This window comes from Bos mutus, chromosome 4 (genome assembly GCF_027580195.1).
Source record: "Bos mutus isolate GX-2022 chromosome 4, NWIPB_WYAK_1.1, whole genome shotgun sequence".
Taxonomy (NCBI): Eukaryota; Metazoa; Chordata; class Mammalia; order Artiodactyla; family Bovidae; genus Bos; species Bos mutus.
In genome coordinates, this window is record NC_091620.1 from 55,072,586 (window position 1) to 55,099,397 (window position 26,812).

General features: G+C 38.6%; 1 protein-coding gene across 1 annotated transcript in view; it reads left to right on the forward strand.

Moving 5' to 3' along the window:
- AVL9 (AVL9 cell migration associated) overlaps positions 1 to 26,812 on the forward strand; it is a 58,653-nt gene that overhangs the window by 6,791 nt on the left and 25,050 nt on the right. Inside the window, exons 2-8 of the mRNA XM_005889122.3 lie at positions 13,264 to 13,384; positions 15,055 to 15,140; positions 18,299 to 18,370; positions 20,874 to 20,963; positions 21,641 to 21,707; positions 22,795 to 22,835; positions 24,044 to 24,082. Coding sequence (XP_005889184.1) covers positions 13,264 to 13,384; positions 15,055 to 15,140; positions 18,299 to 18,370; positions 20,874 to 20,963; positions 21,641 to 21,707; positions 22,795 to 22,835; positions 24,044 to 24,082 — 516 coding nt within the window. The remainder of the gene's footprint in view (positions 1 to 13,263; positions 13,385 to 15,054; positions 15,141 to 18,298; positions 18,371 to 20,873; positions 20,964 to 21,640; positions 21,708 to 22,794; positions 22,836 to 24,043; positions 24,083 to 26,812) is intronic.

Consider the following 26,812-nt stretch of genomic DNA (forward strand, 5'->3'; position numbering starts at 1 on the left):
CTTCTCTAAAAGGTAGAATCGTGAAAGAACTAGAACTCATGTTTGCACTAGTTACAGCAGTGAATAAAGCAACTAGATACAGTGAAGAGAACAGTGTATTTTCCTGTTGGACTGAGTGGCAGGATGTAGCATTGTAAATTCAGGGGTGGGTTGAGGAGATCTGGAGGGACATTTGGTTTACATTAGGGTTATAATGTCAAGTTCTGACCCACTTCAGGTTTTGGGGACAGAAGGCTGGCTGACAAATACACAGTTTAGGCACCTGCTGTTGATGGGATCCTGTGGTGACAATGATGAAATATTGGGGAGATCTTATTTATAATTCTTGTTGTAATTAAATAGGTCTTTGGGACAGTAAAAACAAATTTTGTGAGAATTAGAGGTTAGGGAAGAATAAAATCTAAAGTTTGGGGGGTTTTTTTTGTTCTTTTTTTAGCTATGCAGAAAAACTCCCGAAATGAGATTGCGTTTTCTGGCCCTCCATTGCATTTTTATATGTGGGTGGAGGTTTCCACCTGATTTCAGCCATGCTTTTTCTGTGCTGAAATGATGAAACTTTCTCACTTTGCAGGGCTGCAACATTAACACTTAGTAGCAGTGGAATAGGTTTTTTTTTTAGGCCTTGGCATCACAGCTAAGCAGGATAGCGGGCAGGGGGTCAACCTTCAAGAAATCAGGAAGATTCTTTTGTCTTAAGATTCTCCGCAGATGGCTAGACAGTGCCTAAGAGCCTAAGAATATATAAATTTCTTTCTTTACCTTAAGTCTTTGATCCCCAGTAACCCATAAGTTACCTAAGTAATATCATGGGTAGTCTTCTCCTTGTTATCGGTGTGATTGCAGATCCTTTGCTGAGCACAGATTTTGCTAGATATGGGGAAATTGCAGGGATGGGCACTATAAGAGGAAGATGAAGACCTATCTACTGAATAATTTTTAAAAAGACTGGTCCTATTATATTCTTTGGTTAAGACACCATCAGATTAAAAACTCAAGTTTTCTCCTAGGATATTTTTAGAGGCTGTTATTTAAGTTGATTTTTTGGACAGGTTTTAAAATAGTATTTCAGCTGTTTTAAGAAATGACATTTCTTTTCAGAAGTAATATGTGTTCACTGTGGTAGAAAAGTGAGAACACAGAGACAAAAGAAGACTGGCACTTAAAATCCTTTATCCTAGAGAAGTCTGCCTCGATAAATATTCCTCCATTTCTCCATTTTTAATTAATATACATAGCTTTTTCCAGAAATGTATTAAACTATAAACAAGTTTTTTGACCTGCCTTTTTAATGTAACTTTATACCATTAATATCTTCCATTTTGAGAAGTATTGAATTTTAGCATCTTAAAATAGCTAAGTATTTTATTGAAATCTTTATTTAACTGGTCTCCTTTTTAGACACTTAGGTGGCATTCCAGTGTTTTGCTGTTTTAAATAGTGCAGCAAAGAACATCATTGTGACATTGCACCATTTTTCTTTTCTTTTTTTTTTTTAATGGAAAGCTTGTTAAAATAAACTTTGAAGCAGAATATCCTGGACACAATTTAAATTACTCTGGATGATTCTGTCTTCATCACAAATGTCACCCATTGTACTATGGCATTCTGGGTTTATTTTAACATAGGGTGATTCGCACATGCCTCTGACTCAGCGGGGCTTTTGATAACCAGTCAGAGAGAGGGAGATGATGGAGCAGTTAGCAGTTACTTTTCAGTGTCGACCAGAAACAACGCCGCAGTTTTCAGCTTACCCTCCCTTCTTTCTCATGCGTTGCTTCTTTTCTTGTGTGGACTGGAAGGGCATATCTACTAAATGTGTATGAAATACAATGACAGTCATGAATTTTGAAAGAAGACCTAAAGAATTCTCTTTATCTAGGGGTTCATGATAGCTAGTTAAGCTGATAGATGCTTTTCTCACTTGTTCCTGGTCGGCAGTGTTCTAGGTAATTAAATCGTCAGAAGTCCAAGTTCAGGGTAAACTGTTTGGGTGTTCAGTTAGATTTGAAAGCAGCCCTCTGCACTTGTATTTTCTTAATCCAACTTGTCACAAGGTTTGCTACCTATGTATTAAGGGAATCACTGCAGAGTTGTTAATGAAACCTGTTCCTGCTCCCATAGCCTTCACAGGTGATATTAGTAATTTGTTAGGTTGTATTTGGTGGGTATGGTGCACACCCAGAAATTGAAATCTTTTTTGCCGTGTAGAAGTTCAGTATTGAAATGTTCAAAATAAATTTATGTGTAACAGATTGCTAAGACAGAGTTTATTAAAATAGATTTAATCATTTATTAAGAAGTTTTCTAATTTTTTTCCTGTAAGAAAATAATTTTTTGTCATCTTAGTATATATTTGCAATAGCCTAGAGATTAATGTTTCATTTATATCATCTTATCCAGAAGATCAGTCTTCGACATTGCACCAGATATTTTTTTAATAATTTCTCTTCCTGTCTTCCCATTGTTATTGTTTAGTCGCTAAGTCGTGTCCGACTCTTTGCGACCCCGTAGACTGTAGCCTGCCAGGCTCCTCTGTCCAGGAGATTTCCCAGGCAAGAGTATGGGAGTGGCTTGCCATTTCCTTCTCTAGGGGCTTTGTATATGGAATTCTTTATATCCCTTTGTAATTTCAGCTCTGCCAACTTTGTTAGAGAATAGTGAGGAAGAGTGCCAGTTCTTTTCTAGCACTGAATCTTCCAGAAATTTGCAAAGGAAAGTATAACTTAGAGAAGACCTACTTTCTATGTCCAGCATTTCATTTAAAGTGAAAAATTCTGACAGAGCCTTGGTGCCTATAATGTTTTGACTGTTACAAAAACAAATCCCTAAGATGCTTACAAAGGAAGCAGAGAAGTGGAGCAGCTGGTTCAGAATCTCATGAAGTCCTCTCCTTCCCTCAGTAAGCCTTGTATCCTTATCAGTGGAGTCCACGGATGTGTTTAGTTGATGTGCTGTTTGGCACTGTGGCTTCTATGGGTCTCTGACAGTGGAGTGGATGCTGCATTGTTAGATAGCAAACAAGGGTATTTTTGAAGTACTCAAAGTTCACATTAGGACACTATGTTATTGTTTTGGTTTTGTAGTTTTTCACTGGTGTTTTTCCAACCTTTTGCTTCTGAAGACAAAGTAAATGGACTCTGACTGAAGTGAAATTACTCACTCGTGTCCGACTCTTTGCAATCCCATGGACTGTAGTCTGCCAGGCTTCTCTGTCCATGGGATTTTCTAGGCAAGAGTACTGGAGTGGGTTGCCATTTCCTTCTCCAGGGGATCTTCCTGACCCAGGGATCGAACCCAGGTCTCTTGCATTGCAGGCAGACTCTTTACCCTCTGAGCCACCAGGGAAGGGGACCCCAATTTGACTTGAAAACTATGGGAAAGGATGGTAACTTTTATTATTCCTGGAGAGTAAACATATGTCACTATTTTTTACATAGTTCATTTAGCATTTTGAAAAATTGTCTTTTTATTCCTTGTGGTTAGAAAATTATTATTCAGCTTTTGGGCTTCCCTGGTGGCTCAGTAGTAAAAGAATCTGCCTGCCAATGCAGGAGATGTGGGTTTGATCTCTGGGTGGGGAAGATCCCCTGGAGAAGGAAATGGCAACCTACTCCAGTATTCTTGCCTGGGAAATCCCATGGACAAAAGAACCTGGCTACAGTCCATGGGGTTGCAAAAGAGTTGGATATAACTTAGTAACTTGTTCAATCAATCAGTGGTGTCAGACTCTGCAGCTCCATGGACTGCAGCACGCCAGGCTTCCCTATCCTTCACCATCTCCCAAAGTTTGCTCAAACTCATGTCCATTGAGTCAGTGATGCCATCCAATCATCTCGTCCTCTGTCCTCCCCTTCTCCTCTTGCCTTCAGTCTTTCCCAGCATCAGGGTCTTTTCTAATGGGTCAGCTCCTCACATCAGGTGGCCAAAGTAAGGAGCTTCAGCATTAGTCCTGCCAACGAATATTCAGGGTTGATTTTCTTTGGGATTGACTGGTTTGATTTCCTTGGAGTCCAAGGGACTCTCAAGAATCTTCTCCAGAATCACAGTTCAAAGACATCAGTTCTTCAGCGCTCAGCCTTTCTTATTGTCCATCTCTCTCATCCGTGCGTAACTACTTGAAAACCACAGCTTTGACTATATGGACCTTTGTCAGCAAAGTAATTTCTCTGCTTTTTAATATGCTGTCTATGTTTTTCATGGCTTTTCTTCCAAGGAGCAAGCGTCTTTTAATTTCATGGCTGCAGTCACTGTCTGCAGTGATTTTGGAGCCCCCCAAAATAAAGTGTGTCACTGTTTCCATTGTTTCCTTGTGTATTTGCCATGAAGTGATGGGACTGGATGCATGATCTTAGTTTTTTGAATGTTGAGTTTTAAGCCAGCTTTTTCACTCTCCTCTTTCACCTTCATCAAGAGGCTCTTTAATTCTTCTTTGCTTTCTGCTGTTAGCGTGGTGTCATCTACATATCTGCTGCTGCTGCTGCTAAGGCATGTCAGTCGTGTCCAACTCTGTGCGACCCCATAGACGGCAGCCCACCAGGCCCCCCTGTCCCTGGGATTCTCCAGGCAAGAACACTGGAGTGGGTTGCCATTTCTTTCTCCAATGCATGAAAGTGAAAAGTGAAAGTGAAGTCGCTCAGTCGTGTCCGACTCTTAGCAACCCCATGGACTGCAGCCCACCAGGCTCCTCCGTCCATGGGATTTTCCAGGCAAGAGTATTGGAGTGGGGTGCCAGTGCCTTCTCTACTACACATCTGAAGTTATTGTTACTCTTGGCAGTCTTGATTCCAGCTTGTGCTTCATCCAGCCTGACATTTCACATTATGTACTCTGCATATAAGTTAAATAAGCAGGGTAATAATATAGCCTTGATGTACTCCTTTCCCAATGTTGAACCAGTGCGTTATTCCATGTCCAGTTCTGACTTTAGCGACTAAACAACAATTCAGTTTTCACTTGTTGACAATCATCCTTTGTCTTCTTTTTCCCTCCTCTTATCTTCTTTTAAGTTATTTAAGTGTGAAAATTTTATTGCTAATTGAGATCAAAATAGATTTTGCCATATGAGTGTTTGTTGACATAAAAAGATATTTGAAATATGTGTGATTTAATATTTAGTGTTATCCTTTCAGTTCAGTTCAGTTCAGTCGCTCAGTCATGTCTGACTCTTTGCAACCCCATGAATCGCAGCACGCCAGGCCTCCCTGTCCATCACCAACTCCCGGAGTTTACCCAAACTCATATCCATCGAGTCAGTGATGCCATCCAGCCATCTCATCCTCTGTTGTCCGCTTCTCCTGCCCCCAATCCCTCCCAGCATCAGAGTCTTTTCCAATGAGTCAACTCTTCACATGAGATGGCCAAAGTATTGGAGTTTCAGCTTTAGCATCAGTCCTTCCAATGTTATCCTTTAGGGGATATATATTAATATCATATTATATATTAATATTTACTAATTTAATATTTTTAGGGGAGCAATTGATACATTTGTTACACACTGTCTGTGCTAATACCTTACCAGATACCATGTTTGATCCCCATATTTAACTTAGATTTTGGGCTGTGAACTTTCACTATATAATAGTTCTCTTACTGGATGATAATCATTCTAAATATTTCTTAGTCTCTGGAGATATACTTTGTTTTTTGTCAGTGATTTTTCACATATATTCAGGGCTGCCATATACAGTGTGCAGACCCTGTACAGCATGGCTGCAGGGGAGAGCCCTTCCAGTAGACTGCCATTGTTGGTGGGTCCCCCTAGACTATACAGTGAGACTGCCTATATACCTGCCTTTACTTTCTGCTTAGTTCTATTGGCTTTATTGTTTAAATTGTGTTTTGAGTCAACAGAGTATTATGTAAGAGTCTCAGGTAACCTCCAAGAGAATTCCTCTTAAGCCTTTGTGCCGTGAATTGTATGTCTGTGGATTATTTTGGATATATTGAATGGGAGCATACAGAGTATTCAGTCAGCACTCAAAATATGTAGAATTTACACCTTAAGATTTAGAAATCCCATTAAGTGCAAATAACAGATTCACTGTTGTTTTGTTTTTCCCCACACATCAACTGGGTATCTAACAATTTAGTCCTATTCTACACTAGCTACCCAGAGTTAGCCTCATACTCCACAGGTTTAAGGGCTCAGCCCCACAAGATGCCCTTACTTTAGACACCAGTCCCAGGTCCCCAGGCTACCTGCATTTCTGTCCAACTTGGCTACAAATTCAGGGGTTCCCGTGTTCCCCATTTAGATTCTGAGATTTCCTAGAGCAACTCACAAAACTCAGGAAAACACTGCTTACTTTTACTGATTTATTTAAGGATACCTCTCTGGAATAGCCCAATGGGAGAGATGCATAGGATAAAGTATATGAGCTGAAGCATGGAACTTGCAAGTACTCTCTGGGAACAGCATCCTCCCAGCACCTCAGTGTCTTCATCAGCTGAGAAGCTTCCTGAACCTGATTGTTTGGGGATTTTATGGAAGTTTCATTACATAGGCATGATGGATTAAATCAGTAGACATTGGTGATTGAACTCAATCTCCACTCCCTCTCCCCTCCCTGAGATTGAGAGGTGGAGCTGACAGTTCCTAGCTTTGAATCAAGGCTTTCTCATTCTGGTGACCAGGCCCGGTTCCAGAGTCATTTAACCCCACCTAGAGTCCACCTCCTTAGCTTGTTGTTGTTCAGTTGCTCAGCCGTATCTGACTCTTTGCAACCCCGTGAACTGCAGTACGACAGGCCACCCTGTCCCTCATCAGCTCCTGGAACTTGTTCAAACTAACGTGCATTGGGTCGGTGATGCCATCCAATCATCTTGTTCTCTTTGCTCCCCTTCTCCTCCAGCCTTCAGACACTGGCGTGGTTGCAAGCATCTTCTTTTGAATAACAAAAGATGTTCCTATCACTTGGAAAATTCCAAAGGGTTGTAGGAGCTTAGGGTTAGGACCAGGGACATAGGTCAAATATATATATATTTTTATTACATTACACTTAACTGTCCTGTATAGCTAATAATAATGTTTTAAAAAAAAGCTATAAAAATATTCAACAGTAGAGAGTTGACTAAATAATGAAACAAAACTATATTGAAATTATTGTTTATGTGTAGACACAAAGGAGTTTGTGTGGAAGTGTTATAAACTTGATTAGCAAGTTTAGCCATCTCCAAATGCAAGGATTTGTTGGTGGCAGGTAAACCAGTAGAATTCTAGAAAGTTGCCAACACAATATAGGCAATGTTCAATTTGTAAAAAGTTGTATCACCAAAGTTGGCTGTTTGAAATTCTGAATACATATTCCCAAAGAAGTGTTGTTAAATATATTCTGGGTGCAAATCAGTCTAAAGCTGCTTTAATTTACTCATGGAATTCTTAGAGCATACATAGTATCTACACTTAAAACAGTTTGATGAGTTGACTATATTTTATATTCCAACTAGAGTCACTCAAAGCAGATTTTCCTTCAGTAGAATCAGGAGAATATATTGAACATAACATAGCCTCAGATATTAATTAGACTCTGGCCATTGGTAACTTGTTAACTAAATCATCAGAAAAATAGATCTTTTCACCTCCCTTTGCTTCCAAAATGATAGGATGTAAATAAGATTTCCTTCAGAAATTTGGAACTCCTTGTGGTTATCTTTTGCCTTTTTTAAATGCTAAAAGCAGTCATTTAAAAATAAATACCAGTTTACCTAAAAGTAAACGATAATATTTTCAACTTACCGTCAAGTGGTTTAGAAAATGTATCCGTATACACGTGCAACACAAATAAAGCACATGTGGACAAAAATTAGCAGTTTGTGAATACAGATGAAAGTTATAAGATTGTTCGAATTTTCTATAACTTGGAAATTTTAAAAACGAGTTACAAAAGAAAAAAAAATCCTTGAAGAGAAATGTGCTATGTAACTATTTGCATAAATGGAATATTCCTTTATCTCCAACTCTATTTACCTCTCAGAGATATTCTAACTGCTAATTTTTGTCCACATTGCTATTTGTGTAATCCCATTTATGCAAATTATCGTTACTTTAGGTAAACTGTATTTATTTTTAAATGACTGCTTTTATTTAAAAAGGCAAAAATAACCACAAGGAGTTCCAAATTTGTAAATGAATTAAAAAACATCCTTGAAAAACATTTCTCTTCAAGGATGTTTTTTAATTCATTTACAAAGATGTGCTATGTAACTATTTGCATAAATGGGATTACAGTAGAAGTAGGATTATACTATATTTACTGATACCCTGCTTCCTCATTAAATTTAATAGTTGCATTAATTTTCTATTGCTGTTACCACAAGCCACACACTTAAAACAGCGCAAATTTATTAAGAGTTCTGGAGGTCAGAAATCTGAAATGGGTTTTAGTAAGGCTAAAATCAAGGTGTTGGCAGCTCTGCGTTGCTTCAGGATAATCTGAGGGAGAATTAGTTTTCTTGCATCTTCCAGCTTCTAGAGATCACCTGCACTCCTTCGCTCAAGGGACTTCTGAAGGCTCAAGTGCCTTCCTCCATCTTCAAAGCATCTTGAAGCAAATCATCATCACTGTCTCTGACTCTGTCTCTTCTGCCTCTCATAAGGAGCCTTGTGATTACATTGGGACCACCTGGATAATCCCCATCTGGAGATAATCCTGTCTGCAACATCCCTTTTGCATAGTAAAGTAAGGACAGATTCTGAGAATTAGGAGATGGACATGTCTGGAGGGCTTTTATTTTACCTACTTTACAGTATATCACACCTGTCTTGCTTTATCTATATATATAAATCTACCATTCTTTTTAACAGCTGCAGAGAACTGATGTAAAATCTACTTGACCAATCCTCTGATGAATATTTAGTTTTCCAATTTTTACGCTACAGTAAGTCATATTACTGTGAACATTTTTGTACTGCTCCATGTGAATATCTGTGTGTATTCATGGAATAAATTCCTAAAATAGAACTTGCTGCTGCTGCTGCTGCTAAGTCGCTTCAGTCGTATCCGACTCTGTGCAACCCCATAGACGGAAGCCCACCAGGCTCCCCCGTCCCTGGGATTCTCTAGGCAAGAACACTGGAGTGGGTTGCCATTTCCTTCTCCAATGCATGAAAGTGAAAAGTGAAAGTGAAGTTGCTCAGTCGTGTCCGACTCTTCGCGACCCCATGGACTGCAGCCCACCAGGCTCCTCCGTCCATGGGATTTTCCAGGCAAGAGTACTGGAGTGGGGTGCCATTGCCTTCTCCAAAATAGAACTTAAGTCAGAGTAAATGTATTATTGATTTGATAATTCTGCCAAATAGCCACCAAAACTGCTGTACCAATTTATAGTTACACAGCCAAACCCCATACTCTTGTCAACACAAAGTGTGAATAATTTTTTTCATGTTTTTCAATAATGAGTAAAAATTTTGAAATTACTTTCATATGTTTAAATAAGAGATTGAGCACTGTTGTACTACTTTCTTTTGGAATTTTCACGATTAAACTTGTCGAATGAAAAAAAAAAAGGCGCAACATAAGAGTTGTGAGTTAAATTTTATTTGGGGGCAAAATGAGGAGTATAGCCCTGGAGACAGCCTCTAGGAAACGTCTGAGGAACTGCTCTGAAGAGGTAGCTGGGGAGGTCAGTATATATATCAATACTGTGTGATTTTGGAGAAGGGGGAATACATGGAGTTAAGCACACATTTGGCAAAGGGTTACTGCTAGTCACAAGGAGCAGATATCCTTGTCAATGATTTTAGTGCTTTTCTAGATATAATTTAGAATTATATCTAAATTTTAAGATTTTAGATGTAAGAATTTAGGCTCATAAATATTCTGAAAATAATCTGACAGCCTGCTCTGCCAGTTCTTCTGAGAGCACAGAGTTCCGCATTCCTAATCTCTGCCCTAAATTCCGTGCAAAGTATGTTGAAGGTCCGTGACTGCAGGGGTTAGTGACCTAATCCTTGTATAGACAGGTTTCAAGTGATAATTTTTAGTTGGCAAAAACTTTTTGGATCATAAAGAGCAACATACTTCTTGATATACACTTGTGATCATTTGAATCCATGATGCTTATATTTATTTAAAAGCATGTTTATTCCATACTAAATGTTTTTTAAGTAAATACTATACATTAAAATTAGTGGTTTTCAAATGAAATTATTTTGTAATATTACCAAGTCTTCTTATGTTAAGTGTTATATATTGGACTTTAGTGTTTACATAAAATACAATAATTTATTTCCTTGGTGTTTTGTGTGGGGGGGTTTGTTGTTTTTCCTGTTAAACCAAGGATTCTGAGTTGGTAATTTTTTTTCTTTTTTAACTTTGTAAATACCTGATTCATAGCTTCAGCTTTGAACTTACATCCTTCTCTTTATGGCACATTTTGCCTCCCCTTACACTTTCAAGACAGAGAAGGCAATGGTACCCCACTCCAGTACTCTTGCCTGGAAAATCCCATGGACGGAGGAGCCTGGAATGCTGCAGTTCATGAGGTTGCTGAGGGTCGGACACGACTGGGCAACTTCACTTTCACTTTTTACTTTCATGCATTGGAGAAGGAAATGGCAACCCACTCCAGTGTTCTTGCCTGGAGAATCCCAGGGACGGGGGAGCCTGGTGGGCTGCCGTCTATGGGGTTGCATAGAGTCAGACACAACTGAAGCAACTTAGCTGCAGCAGCACACTTTGAAGAATTGCCAGTATAAAACTTGAGATTATTTATGCCTCCAGTTAACTGATATTAAATACCTGATCTTGGAGAGAAAGTTTGACTCCATAAACCAAACCTTTGAAAAATGCTTTCAAACTGAAATGTTGATTGCTTTTGGAGGTGGGGGGCAGGGAAATTTAAACATTTCAGTATGGCACTAGATTACCTGTCAAAAATAATCATTTCTAAAGCCCTTTTATAATCAGTCTCATATGACTAGTGGCACCTTGATTACCTTAAATGTAGGGAAATCAGCCATCGTGTCCTTCCACGTTAAAGGTGAGATCTAAAAGTGATTCTCATCCCTATGTTGTTCCAACTTTAGTGTATTTATTACTGATGCAATGCAAATCCCTTTTAAGTATACTTTGAAAGAAAATTAAATGTAAGTCAGTGTGATACAATCCAGGTCTTCAGTATTGAATTTTGTCAGCTCTCATTGAGACAACCAAAAGACAAAGAAGGAGAGGGAAAAATGCTGGTAAACCTGGGGAATGCCAGAAACTGCGGGCTTATGCTAAAAACTTTGTTATTTCTATAAGACACAGTATTAGAGAGACTTCATTGATCATTTCTCAATCTGGGGGCAAAAAATAACCTAAAGTGGTAGTTAATGCCCACTCACCCCCGCTAACAGCCCATTGAAACCATAAGCTCCAGTATTGGGACCAAGGGAGTCAACTGATGGGAAGCAAAGCTAGATCTTGACTCAACTTCTCAGGCTCCTTTGTTGGCTCTCTCCTACTCAGTTCAGGAGGATATTGGTTTTTCTCAGGGCTCCCTGTCTTCAGTTACTATCTATTTGGTTCAGTTCAGTTCAGCTCAGTCATGTCCGACTCTTTGCGACCCCGTGAATCACAGCCCGCCAGGCCTCCCTGTCCATCACCAACTCCCGGAGTTCACTCAAACTCATGTCCATCGAGTCAGTGATGCCATCCGGCCATCTTATCCTCTGTCGTTCCCTTCTCCTCCTGCCCCCAATCCCTCCCGGCCTCCGAGTCTTTTCCAATGAGTCAACTCTTCGCATGAGGTGGCCAAAGTACTGGAGTTTCAGCTTTAGCATCAGTCCTTCCAATGAACACCCAGGACTGATTTCCTTTAGAATGTACTGGTTGGATCTCCTTGCAGTCCAAGGGACTCTCAAGAGTCTTCTCCAACACCACTTCATTCAGATGCTTATATCTTTCCTTTTCTCCTTTGCTTTTTGCTTCTCTCCTTTTCACAGCTATTTGTAAGGCCTCCCCAGGCAGCCATTTTGCTTTTTTGCATTTCTTTTCCATGGGGATGGTCTTGATCCCTGTCTCCTGTACAATGTCATGAACCTCCATCCATAGTTCATTAGGCACTCTATCAGATCTAGTCCCTTAAATCTATTTCTCACTTCCACTGTATAATCATAAGGGATTTGATTTAGGTCATACCTGAATGGTCTACTGGTTTTCCGTACTTTCTTCAATTTAAGTCTGAATTTGGCAATAAGGAGTTCATGATCTGAGCCACAGTCAGCTCCCAGTCTTGTTTTTGCTGACCGTATAGAGCTTCTCCATCTTTGGCTGCAAAGAATATAATCAGTCCGATTTCAGTGTTGACCATCTGGTGATGTCCATGTGTAGAGTCTTCTCTTGTGTTGTTGGAAGAAGGTGTTTGCTATGACCAGTGCGTTCTCTTGGCAAAACTCTGTTAGCCTTTGCCCTGCTTCATTCCGTATTACAAGGCCAAATTTGCCTGTTACTCCAGGTGTTTCTTGACTTCCTACTTTTGCATTCCAGTCCCCTATAACGAAAAGGACATCTTTTTTGGGTGTTAGTTCTAAAAGGTCTTGTAGGTCTTCATAGAACCGTTCAACTTCAGCTTCTTCAGCGTTCCTGGTTGGGGCATAGACTTGGATTACTGTGATATTGAATGGTTTGCCTTGGAAACGAACAGAGATCATTCTGTCGTTTTTGAGATTGCCTCCAAGTACTGCATTTCGGACTCTTTTGTTGACCATGATGGCTACCCCATTTCTTCTAAGGGATTCCTGCCCACAGTAGTAGATATAATGGTCATCTGAGTTAAATTCACCCATTTCAGTCCATTTTAGTTCGCTGATTCCTAGAATATCGATGTTCACTCTTGCCATCTCCTGTTTGACCACTTCCAATTTGCCTTGATTCTTGAACCTAATATTCCAGGTTCCTATGCAATATTGCTCTTTACAGCATCGGACCTTGCTTCTATCACCAGTCATATCCACAACTGGGTATTGATCTATTTGGCAACAACTCCCAAACATCTCCAATTCAGTCACCACCACCACCTACACCCTACCCTTAAACACATCAAAATTAAACTCCTTTAAATCAACAAAGGGGAAAGGCTTACTTTTTTTTTTTTCTTCTCCTTTTCCTCCTTTTTTCTTTTTCTTCTACACCCATAGGTTTATTGATATTGTCAAATGGCGTCAACAAGCATGGCTTATCCTTACTTCTGTCATTGAGAGTTTGAAAGCATTTTTGCCTGTTGAGGTATAACTTTCCCTTTGATCTTCGCCCTGTTGGCTAACATTCCTTACCATTTTAGGTCGAGTTCTCTTACCCACCCCTGATCCCAGGAGATGGACATGATAGTCACACCTTACCTGAAGAGTGGAAGTATTTGCCCTTCCTTGCCCTACCAGATGGCGCACACAACTACCAAGAAGGTATGTAAACAGACAGTGGAGCAATCAGTAGGTGCCTTTTTTGTTTTTTTCACATTTGCTCAGACATCTTAGAGTCTGAGTACTTTGGTAAGGAAAGACATTTGGCCTAGTGATTGTTCATAAAATATTTAAATGCTTGTTTGAAGATGACCAGTTAGTTATTTATACTAGAGGATCTGCAGAGGAGTGCCAGGCTTATATTGGCAATGGTTGGTGAACATTGGCCACTCTTTTGCCAAGAGCTCTGGCCAAGGTAAGAGATTAGCCATATTAGGACATCTGCTATTGGTAGCACTTTCGGTATTTAAACCTCAGACTCCTCTCAGAGGCAAACTCAGGAAGGTTACCTGCACCAGCTGCAGGCTGACTGAAGCTCTAGCTACAGGTTGACTAGCTTCATCTCCCAGTGCCCACCTGAAAACACCTGGGGTTGTTTCTCCTCCTGAAGCATTGCCATCACAGTCTGCTTAAAAGTTTTCATGCATGAGGAGCGTGTTAACACCCTCAAAGAAAGCAGCGCTGTGAAGTTAGTACGGAATCGCCTATCACCCTATACATGAGTGCTTTGAATGGCTTAATGAAGAAATATGCTTTATCATGGTTTTATAGGCTCTTCCAAGACACCAGATTAAACTTGGTTTGGTTGCTTGTTTTTCTAAAATTTATTACTTTTTGTATGAAATGAGGCAAATCCTACTATGCAGTTTAACATAAAATTTAAATGCTGTATTTTTAACCTCACAAACCTTTTTAACTTTTTATTTTGTATCCGGGAATAGCCAATTCACAAATCTTTTTGTAAAAATATTTTTAGTATGAGAGCTTTTAAACATACAGAAAAGTTGGAAGAATAGTAAATATTTGACGGATTTTCTTTATATATGTCTACGGTTTTGCCTATATTATACTTCCCTGGTGGCTCAGATGGTAAAGAATTGGCCTGCAATGCTGGAGACCCAGGTTCGATCCCTGAGTCAGGAAGATGCCCTGGAGAAGGGAATGGCTGCCCACTCCAGTATTCTTGCCTGGAGAATCCCATGGACAGAGCAGCCTGGCAGGCTATAGTCCATGGGGTTTCAAAGAGTCAGACACGACTGAGCAACTAACACTTTCACGGTTTTGCCTATACTATTTGAAAGTCAGTTGTAAACATCATGACGCTTTATCTGTAAATACTTCAGCTGACATTTTCTAAAAATAAGATCATTCCTGGGATGACTTTGGATTTGACCTTTACCACAGCTAAGAGATTTAACAGTAATTCCATAATACCACCTTCTATCCAGCCTACATTCAGATTTCCTCAATTGTCCTAAGAATTTCCTGGATCTGTTCAAAATTTCTGTGTTGCCTTTGGTTTGTATGATTCTTTACTTTCTTTTAATCTGGGATAATCCTGTATAATAAAGTATTTTCTGAGAAGGGCAGCTGTAGTCTCAATTCATCCTGTTACAATTCAGCCTCTAGAGCTTTTTGTGTGATGAGTATACACTGAAAGGCAGTGAGAGGAATTCTAAGAAACTAGTGGTTTGATGCTAGAAATAAATCTGACATGGGTTCCTGTTACTTCACCATTTTTGTTTCAATGACTGCATTATACTAATGTCAGAGTTGATTATTAAATATAAGTAGTCTACTTTGGTATTTACATTTTTCTGTATATCTCTTAGATACTGTGTTTTTTCACTTGCCACCCAGAAATGGAAATGGAGCCACTATATATGGTATCTCTTGCTATCGACAAATTGAAGCCAAGGTAAGACAGTTAAAATGAAAAGCAAAAAAACACTTGAAAACTCCTTGTACTGGCCACTTAAGATGTAGAATCTGGGGAAATACATAAGCCTTTATCTTTTATGTGGTACCTGTAATATAGTTTTAAATTTTTATAAACTGTTTAGCTGTTTTCTCTACTGTACCAGTTAATTCACATGAATGTTTTTCTAAGTTGAGATTAGTGACTATATTTGTATCATAATGTTTGGTACATTGTTTTTAGATAGTGATACCTAAACTATCCATTTATCTTCAGAATACTGTATTTCAATTTCATGGTATCCTTGAGTTTTCTATTTCTAATGTTTGGTATGAAACCTTAAAAAAAGGAACGGTAATGAGTGTTTTTCTTTTTTTTAGAAGCTTTCTAGAAATAGTGGAAAGTACTGACAGTAGCTGCAAACTACTCACAAGTTATCTTAATTATCTATAAGATTTTGATCATTCTTAAACTTACCTGCCCTCTTAATGCCTAACTTAGTATAATAGCTCTGATTAATAAATTCAAATAAACCGAGATGGGTAGCTTCACCTTTCCTGCTGTATTTCTGAGCACCACCATTCTTTTTGCAGTGGGGATACCTTTTCTGAGTAGATCGCTTTCCTTTTATGAAATCATTAATACTCTGAAGTAGTGGTACTGGTATGTGTCAGTCATGTACGACTGTGACCGCACAGACTGTAACCCGCCAGGCTCTTCTGTCCATGGAATTCTCCAGGCAAGAATACTGGAGTAGGCCAATATTATAAAGTAATTAGCCTCCAATTAAAATAAATAAATTAATTTTTTAAAAAAAGAATACTGGAGTAGGTTGCCGTTTCCTTCTCCAAGGCATCTTCCTAACCCAGGGGTCAAACCCAGGTCTCCTGCATTGGCAGGCAGATTCTTTACCACTCGTGCCACTTGGGAAGCCTGAAGTAGTTCTCAGCTGCACATTGGAATCACCTGGAGAGTTTTAGATAAGTAGGGATGACTGGGTCCCCACTCCAGAGATTCTGAGTTAATGTTCTGGCATCAGGATTATTAAAAGCTCCCCAGGTGATTCTCATATGCAGGCCAGATGATGAACCACTGCTCTAAAACACTGGTTTTTAACCAGAACTACCTGGAAGCTTTTTAATTTAAGCATAATTGCTGGGCCTTTCCTTCTACAAACTGAATTAGAATCTCTAATAATTGATCCTAGGCGATCACAAAGTTTTAAAAGCTTCCTCAGGTGGGTAATTAACTTAGACATAAAAATTTTTCTTTCAATTTTTATAATGAACGTTTCAAACACAGATAAATTAAAAGAATGGTACAATAAATACCTGTATACCAACCATCTACATTCAGCCATTGTTAATATTCTACCACATTTGCTTTGTCTGTGTGTGTTTCCCTGAACCATTAGAAAGTAATAAGTAAATTCCAGCATAAACAAGCTAGTAAACTACATGAAATAACCCTCCACGCACAGGGCCTAGAACCAAGGAAACACATTGTAAATGTTTGTGGTTCAGGTGAATTCTGTGCTGTGCTGAATCGCTCAGTCGTGTCTGACTCTTTGCAACCCCATGGACGTAGCCCGCCAGGCTCCTCTGTCCATGGGGATCATCCAGGCAAGAATACTGGAGTGGGTTGCCATGCCCTCCTCCAGGGGATCTTCCCAACCCAGGGATCGAACCCTGGTCTCCCACATTGCTGTCTGAGCTACCAGGAAAGCCCAAAACTCCTGGAGTGGGTAGCCTATCCCTTCTCCAGGGGAACTTCCTGACCCGGGAATCGAACCAGGGTCTCCTGCATTGTAGACAGAATCTTTACCAGCTGAGCTACCTGGGAAGCCCTTCAAATGAATAACTGAATTTAGAGATAAAGAAATCTGAGAATTTGTATTTGATTTCTTCACATACTGTTACCCTTGCACATTGATATTACTAGATGGAATGAATCAAGCTGCTGCCTTTTCTTGGAAATCTGTTCCTTTTACCACCTTTTACCCCTGTAAATTGTATGTGTGTGTGTTAGTTGCTCAGTTGTATCTGACTCTTTGAAACCCCATGGACTGTAGCCTGCCAGGCTCCTCTATCCATGGAATTCTCCCAGCAAGAATACTGGGATGGGTAGCCATTCCTTTCTCCAATAAGTTGTATAATCACTAGTAAAATTATTTCTCCAGTACTGTTGTTATTAACAGCAGTTCTCATGCTCTGCCTAGACATCCTTTAAGTGGCACTCCATACTGCCTGTCTCCCTTACCTCCTGAGTCTGACCCACTTTAGTCTATAGGGTTGCCCATTTCTCCAAGCTGTTCTCTCCTTTTCTGATAACTAGACAGATAAACCAGACATCAGAGGCCATAGAGCCTAGGAGAAAGCCTTTCATTCCCTTTGAACAAAGGTGAGACCTGATGGATGAATCCAATAAAGGTAAAGAGGTAGAAGCAGATTGAAGAAAGGCTCTACTCTCAATGTAATTTAACAACAGATCATCAGTTCTCAGGCAGTTGAAGACTCAGAGCCAAGGAGATGTCAGGCAGTACATGAGAAGGGGAAGAGTCGCTCTTACTGCCCTCACAGCCTTTCCTGGGGTTGATCAAGTCTTGTTTCCTAGCAGAGAACTGCAGAAATCTTATGTGGTCATCCTCAAAATCACCAGGACCTGAGTTTTGGCTCAGAACTGGACTACAGTACGATACAGGTGTGCCAGGACAGACTCCCAACAGTGGAGAATAACCACCATAACAAAACTGCTGACGATTCTTCCATCTCTGGAGAAACAAGCTCTTAAACTATCCCCTTCTCACCAGAAACAAAAGTCTCTGAAAGGAGTATCCATTTTAAAACTGGAACCAAGGATGACTGGTTTGCATTATGATTGTGGCAATTTACGCATAAAGTATTCTCCACCAGACTATAAATTCCTTGAGAGCAGAGACGGTCTCTCACTCTTACATTCCCATTGCCTGCCAGAGTCTTAACACAGAGTACTCTGGTTGACATTTATTCATTCAATAAATGTCTTCTGAGATTCTCAGTAAGTACTTTTAAATTTATTAAGTGCAAGTATTTTTTTTCTGATTGCTATCTTATATTGAAACAATGATTTTTAAATATTTCCATGAAAAATTTCTAATAGTGACTATTTGTTTATAATAGGCATTGAAAGTACGGCAAGCAGATATCACCAGAGAGACTGTTCAAAAAAGTGTCTGTGTTCTAAGCAAGCTGGTAAGTGACTAAATAACCTGTTAATATCAAACACTCATGGCAGCTTTTTATTTGAGAATAAAGCATTATTGGAATGAGGAGAGGGACTTCCCTGGCCGTTCAGTGGTAAAGACGCTGTGCTTCCACTGCAGGGGGTTTGGTTCCTGGTCTGCAAACTAGATCCCATAGGCCACAACTATGACCCGGCACAGCTAAACAGAGAAATATTTTTAAAAATAATTTAATAATATGGACCTTACTAATAGGATCTGAAGGATCAGGGTATTTCTTCCCAGATAGTAATTTTAAACATAGGGCAAGAATAGTCTCCTAGAAAAGAAATGATTATAAAAGATTTTAATATCAGAAAATTGGTAGATTGCTAATCCGATTCCTGTACATAGTTTCTCGAAGGGTAGCCCGAAAAAATATATATCAGTGAATTTTTTTTATATACTGGACCAGATGACCAATGTATAGGAGTGCTGAATGTTGGACGAATACACCATTTTGAAAGGCTTCCTGAACAATCATTCTTCAAAGAACAATAATAATGGTGCCATTTATCAAGTGCCTGTATGTCAGATATTCTATAGCAGGCACTTTTTAGATAGCCTTGTCATTTTAAACCTCATAAGAAGAGAGATCTAAGTATTTACTGTTCTTGTTTCACAAATAAAGTTACATCTCAGACAAAAAATGTCTCTCAGAGACATGTAACTGCTAACGATAAAATTGCAGTGAAAATCCAGTTTTATTGGACAGATAAAACAGGCAGGGAGATGGAGAGAGCTGGCTCACACAGAAATATCTGATGGTTCATACTGCCTTTTAGCCTATGTTTAAAAATATGTTTGGTGCTGCTGCTGGTAAGTCACTTCAGTCGTGTCCGACTCTGTGTGACCCCATAGACGGCAGCCCACCAGGCTCCCCTGTCCCTGGGATTCTACAGGCAAGAACACTGGAGTGGGTTTAGATAGTAATAATGATATATTAACCAGGATTTTTGTTGTTGCCTGCCAGAGTCTAGCACAGAGTGCTCTGGTTGATGTTTATTCATTCAATAAATATCTTCTGAGATTCTTAATCAGTACTTTAATTTATTAAGTGCAAGATATTTTTTTTTTTTCTGATTGCTATCTTACATTGAAACATAATGATTTTTATTGACTTTTGTTGTTGTTTTAGCCGCTAAGTTGTACAGCCTCAGGGACTGTAGCCTGCCAAGCTCCTCTGTCCATGGGATTTTCCAGGCAAGAATACTGGAGTGGGTTGCCATGTCCTCCGACAAGGATTAAACCCACATCTCCTGCATTGGCAGGCGGGTTCTTTACCACTGAGCCACCAGGAAAGCTCATTAACTGGGATACTGGGGGATAAAACTATTAACTTGTTTTAACTAGTTAGACAATATATGCAGCATTAGTTTCTGCATCCTGAAAAGGACATAGAAACCAGAAAACATCTAGAAAAGAACATTTTATTGTTGTTCAGTCGCTAGATCGTGTCCAACTCTTTGCGACCCCATGGACTGCAGCACATCAGGCCTCCCTGTCCTTCACTATCTCCTGGAGTTTGCCCAAATTCATTGAGTCAGAGATGCCATCCAACCATCTCATCCCCTGCCGCCCTCTTCTCCTTTTGCCTTCAATCTTTCCCAGCATAAGAAAAGAACATAAAAGGATGGAAATGGTAGGAAGAGGGTTTTAAATAGGTAAGAATTAAGGAGTAACTTTGTTTTCAGATACACAAAAGAATATTATATAGAATATAATAAAGGACACAGACTAGTAGTTTTTTTTAGATTTTAAGCCCCTACTGAAGGCCAAAAAAGGCAAAATGAACTTAATCATGAGTGTTCAACTAGATATAAGAACTGAGTGCTGCAAGGATGATTAAATGTAACCACAGCCTAGCAGAACAGTGTGCAGAATTACGATGTTTTAAATTGTATGATACTAATGGCTAACATTTAAGTGCTTTCTATAGCCACATAGTCTAGTAAGTGCTTTTCAATGTGAAAGTGTTAGTCAGTCACTCGTGTCCAGCTCTGTGTGACCCCTTGGACTGTAGCCTACCAGGCTCCTCTCTCCATGGGATTATCCTTCCATATACCTGTGTTTACATTAGGCAGCAGATGTGGAAAGGTTAAGTGCCCAGAGTTATGTGACTGAGTGACCAGAGCAACACGCCGGAGGTCTGTGCCCACAGTCTCAACCCAGTGCTCTGAGTGGTGGTTACTTTGTACCTGCACCCCAGGAACTAGAACACATGACTTAACAACATTCAACTGTGAATGCTACTCCTACTGCTGCTAAGTTGCATCAGTTGTGTCCGACTCTGTGCAACCCCATAGATGGCAGCCCAACAGGCTCCTCTGTCCCTGGGATTCTCCAGGCAATAATAAGATACTAACTTTGTCAGTAACTTTTTCCTTTCTGGTCTTTTCAAGTTAAAAAATTGTGGCGTGTTTGTTTTGTTTTTACTATTATCAAACTAATGGTAATCTCTCTTTTTCTTTAAGCCTCTCTATGGCTTACTCCAAGCAAAACTTCAACTCATTACACATGCATATTTTGAAGAGAAGGATTTTTCACAAATTTCCATTCTAAAGGTAACTTTTTATCCTCCATGGATGTGTCTGAAGACAGATTCATGAATCAAGTAGATCTTTAATATTGTGAGAGATGGTTTATTAACTTAAGAAAGACATTCTTCTTTGAAAATAACATTGAAGGGCCAAAGATCTGCCCAAAATGTACAATTTCTACTTAGTAAATTTAACAAAACTATCTTTTATTAGGAAATGATGACTACAGTTGATTATAACAAATATTTCTGTTAGTGGATAATAGCCCTTTTGCTATGGCATTGCTTCTCTACAATTGTTATCTCATTAATACCCTGCACCGTATGTTTATATATCAGGCTTCTGGATCCTAACTCCCATATCAAAAAGCACAGAAAAACTACATGACTATTTTACTGAAGAATAATGTTTTTCTCAAGGCTGCCATTATTGTATACAGCGTGGATCTCCCCTGGATTCTAGTGAGAGAGAGACAGTTATTTAGCAAGGACACAGAGGGAATTTATCCTAGGAATCCATACCACCATGGGAATGGATCAAGCTCTAAAATATAGAGGTACAGAAAGAAGGAGTGCTGGAAACTGGCAGAGTTTCAAAGAGACAAAACTGCTTCAAAGAACCAGTTTTCTCCTGGTCATTCTATTTCTGATTCAGTGTCTAAACTGATGGTAAAGTGTTCTAAACTGAATCTTATTTTATAGGAGCTCTATGAACATATGAATAGTTCCCTGGGAGGAACTTCGTTAGAAGGATCCCAGGTATATCTTGGTAAGTCGCTTTTTCTACAAGTCAGAAGAAATGCCCTCTTTTCTTTTTGTTTGGCATGTTGGTTGCATGTAAAACTTCATGATCAGAGTTACATTTCTATATGGTATCTAAATTCTCCAACCAAAATTTAGAAGCATTATTGTATAAAGCATATTTCAGCTTTTCAGAATAATAATGGAAGTTTTTCTTTTCCTTACGTTAATGCTGATAGGTCAGTTCCTTGTCATAACACAGGGAGAGCGAGGGAGAGAGAGATCTGCTTAGTAGTGTCTTTCTATTCCAAGATTTTTCAAGTGGGAGTTTTATGCTATTTTCACAACCAAGAACATCCATTGGTGTGTCAGGCACTCAGTAAAAGTCATTTTCCTAATTATTTTTTAAAAAGAATCATGATCACATCTTGATCACACAGTGATTTGTGCTCACTCACTTCGAATTTTAGCATAAAGTAGCCAAACTGTGCTAGGTTCACTTTTGCAGTCTCATGTGTAATGTGAACTGGTTATAAAACTCCTTTTCGGAGGATATATTTTTCTCTGAATAAATTTATCTTGTCTTACGACAGGCGATAAGAGAAGCCTGTGATTCAGAAATAATACCTATGGGGTATAGTGCCCAAAAACCTTGTTTAAATGATTGACTGCTACTGTGAAGTAAAGCCTCATGATTTCTAAACTTGTGTAATTTGTAGGATGGCTTTAGAATGGGGAGAAGGTGTGAGAGTTGCACAGCCACAACATGAGCCTCTAGACACAAATAACTGTTTACATTTAGATTAGAATTAATAGAAGTTAAATAAAATTTAAAAATCAGTTTGTCAGTTGCTGTATTTCAAGTACTCAGTGGCCACTTACGTCTACTCTATTGGACAATGTAGATTTAGAATATTTCCATTATTTCAGGACGTTCTGTGCGACAGTGTTGAAGTTCTGTTTGTATGTGTACATAATCAGATATTACATAAATATTTAAATTTTGCATAGCCCTACTTTTACCTAACTTTTTGGAGGAGATTAAAACTTCCTTTGACAAAAACAGTAGGTTATAGTCACAGATTAGCTTTTCTTTTCTTTTTTTAACATTATAGGTTTATCTCCTCGGGATCTTGTGCTTCATTTTCGACACAAGGTATGATACCTTATTTAAATTTATGATGTACTCAAATTATGTTCATTTAACTAGGCAGATTTCATGAGCTGCATGGTCTAATGCAGATTATGGCATAACCATGTTTTAATTTTTCTGAGACAGCTGTCATAATGATAGAAAGTTAAAAGTGTTGGTAGTGCTTATATAATAGAAATTTCTAAAAGTACACGGTGTCTGTTTATTTCAGTGCAGGATAGGATACTTTTTTATACAGTTGTTGATATTTTGGATATTATGAAATTAGAGTGGAAAGAAACATGTTTTATTTTATTCTATTCTTCTTCACTATGGTTTATTACAGGATGTTGAGAATAGTTCCCTATGCTATATAGCAGGACCTTGTTTATCCATTCTGTACGTAATAGTTTGCATCCACCAATCTCAAACTCTCAATCACTCCTCACAACCTCCGCCACACACACTTGGCAACCACAAATCTGTTCTGTAAGCCTGTGAGTCTATTTCATGGATAAGTTTATTTGCATTGTATTTTAGATTCCACATGTAAGTGATATCCTATGGCATTTGTCTTCTCCCTCTGACTTACTTCATTTAGTATGATAATCTCCAGGTCCATCCGTATTGCTCCAAATGGCATTGTTTCTTATGCCTGAGTAGTAGTCCATTGTGTGTATATGTGTATGTGTGTGTGTGTGTGTGTGTGTATACAACATGTGAAAGAAATACGTTTTAATTAATCTTGTAGACTATTTTGTATGCTGCCCTGAGAGTGAAACATTTTCCAGCAAAATATCTATACTTAACATCTTTTGACTGGGGCATACACGCATTGATTGTTCCCTTAACACATATAGTGAGTGTCTGCTCTGTGAGTGCCCTGGACAAACAGAAGTAAATGAAAAGTACCTTCCCTTTAACGGGCTTGCAGATATTTCAAGCAAAAAATGGCACAACTTCCTCCCAAAAGTCCAATTTGATAGTGATTTATGGGGTTGCACAGAGTTGGACACGACTGAAGCGACTTAGCAGCAGCATCACATTTTTTAGAGAACTCAGATACTTAATTTCTCAGTATAAGTTCATGATTTTCAATTATTTTTAAAGCACTAGAATTATTTAATATTATTGACTCAATGTTACATGGTTATGTTTGAGGAAGGACAAAGGCAAATGAATAATAGGCTTGGATTTCTTATTTTAATACAATATTATTTTTCTTTCTTCAGGTTCTAATCCTATTTAAACTAATTCTTCTTGAAAAAAAGGTGAGATTTGAATGGATGGAATATTTAACATTTATTGACATTTCTTAAAATAAAACTAAAGTATAAATTAAGACTTTTTTGGCTATCAAATTGTGGTGAGCTTAAAGTACGTATTCTTTTTTACTACTATAGAAGTGTGAATTCGTGCAGTGTTTTCTGGGGGCAGTTTGATAGTATTCAGTTATCAAGGTGGTTTTGACTATATAGGTAATAGAGAACTCTATGTATGTACGCATATGTGGCCGTGCTGCATTGGCATGCGGAATCTTAGTTACCTGACCAGGAATGGAACCTGCACCCTCTGCAGTAGGAGTCCAGAGTCTTCCCCTGGACCACTAGGGAAGTCCCCAAAACTCAGTCTAAATTGACTTAAAAAATGTATTGGCTTGCTTCAGACTTGAGAGTATGTTGACTGAATGGTTTGATAATATAATTAATTACCTAGATTTTTTTCATCTCTTTGCTCTACAGTCCACAATGCTAGCTTTATCTTGAGCCTGATTTCCCTTGTAGTATAGGATTACTGCCAACAGTAGTTGAGCTATATATGCTGCCTCATCTATATGCTAGTGGCAGAGATAATATCTTTTCCCTAATTTAATGAGAATTCTTCCCTTCAATTCATTTGGGCCTGTGAGGCCATATGCCTACTCAGAACTAATAATTGTTGCTAAAGAAATGCCTGTATTGATTGGCTTAAGTCTGGGTTCCAGATGCACTCTCTGGTACAAAGGGATGGGATTACCATGATTTTAGATAAAAAATTATAAGGGATTTTAGACCAAGGTCTGCACACTTAAGCCCAAGGGCCAAATCTGGCCCACCAGCTATTGTTGTAAATGAAGTTTTCTTGGAACACAGTTTCAGCCATTCTTCAACTTATTGTTTATGGCTGCCTTTGCACTACAGTGGGAGAGTTAAGTAGTTGGAACAGAGACCAAATGGCCCACAAATGAAAAATGCTTACTATCTCACCCTCTATAGAAAGTTTGCTGACCTCTGGTTTAGACTAGCCAGGAGCCATCCCTGGATCTGTGGTCACTATTACTGTGCTCAATAGAGATGGAATGGATGTTGGAAGGTCAGTCATTCACAATGTCCAGTATAATTCATTATCATAAAAATGTTTATCCATTTGGCCCAGTAATTGTCCTCTTAAGAGATTTATTTTCCAGAATTTATCTGAGTTGACACAGAGCTCCAAGAGATTCTTTCACAGAATCATGTTTAATAATAAATTATCAATGGATAACTTAAGTTTTGATTTATCTTGTATATAATTCCAAACAACAAAAAAGATTCTGAGTGGTTTTATTATTGGAAAGATGTTTCATAGCATGTTAAGTGAAAAATGGTGATCCAACTACATATCAAGCCCAGGATTCTGATTTTATAAATAAATGTATTTATTCATTTAAATGAGATTGGAAGGAAAGACAGCAACAGTTTGGTGACCATGCATATTTTTTAACAAGGAAATACTTTTCTTTATTCTGGTTTTCTGAATGAATATGTATTCTTTCTTCAAACAGGAAAGTAAATTTAAAAAAAAGAATGAAGCATGTACTAGTGCAATATTTCAACCTTTAAAAAAAGCTCTTAGTTGTAAAATACATGTAACATATAATTAACCATCTTAACCATTTTCAAGTGTGCAGTTTCATAGCATTAAGTGTGTTCACATTGTTGTGGTATTACCATCTGTCCTCAGAACTCTCTTCATTGTGCAAAACCAAAACTCTACCCATTAAACAATAACTCCACTTTCACCCCTTCTCCCACCACTGGCGACCACCCTTGTACTTTCTGTCTCTATAAACTGGACTATTCTAGGTTTCTCACAAGTGAAATCATATGTGTTTGGCTTATTTCATTTAGCACAGTGTCCTCAAGGTTCATCCATGTACAACAGATGTCAGAATTTCCTTCCTTTTTAAGGATGAATAATATTCCATTGCATGTACATAGAGCATTTTTTTATCCCTTCATTCATTGATGGACACTTGGGTTGCTTCCGCCTTTTGGCTCTCATGAATAATACTGCTGTGAACATGGGTCTGTGTAAATGTCTTCAAGGCCTTGGTTTCAGTGTTTTGGAGTGTATACCTAGAAGTGGCATCTCTGAATCACATGGTAGTTCTGTTTTTAATGTTTTGAGGAACTGATGTGTTTTCCATAGTGGCCTCACCATTTTACATTCCTACCAACAGTGCACAAGGGTTCCAATTTTTCCACATTCTATCCAGCATTTGTTATTTGCTTGTTTTTTGATAGTAGCCATCCTAATAGGTGTGAGGTAGTATCTCCTGGTTTTGATTCGCATTTTCCTAATAATTAGTTATGTGAGCACCTTTTCATGTTTTTGTGGGCCACTTGTATATCTTCCTTGGAGAAATGTCTTCCCTAATCCTATACCCATTTTTAATCAGATTTGGTTTTTTGTTGTTTAGTTGTAAGTTTCAAATTTTTATTGCAACTTATAATTGTAAAAAAATGTTTTTCAACGCAGCACACATGGTTACATATATCTGAAAAAAAAATTTTGCAAAATAATACTTAGTCTAGCCACATTTATGATCAAGTAGACTTTATTTAACATGGCAAATCATAGGTATACCCTTTTTATATTCACTTGGTAAAGACATCCTTTAATGCAAGTCTTGGTTTCTCTGTATTTGCACACTACTCCTTAAATCATCAATGTTTAAGGAGAGCACAGGTGATTGTGGG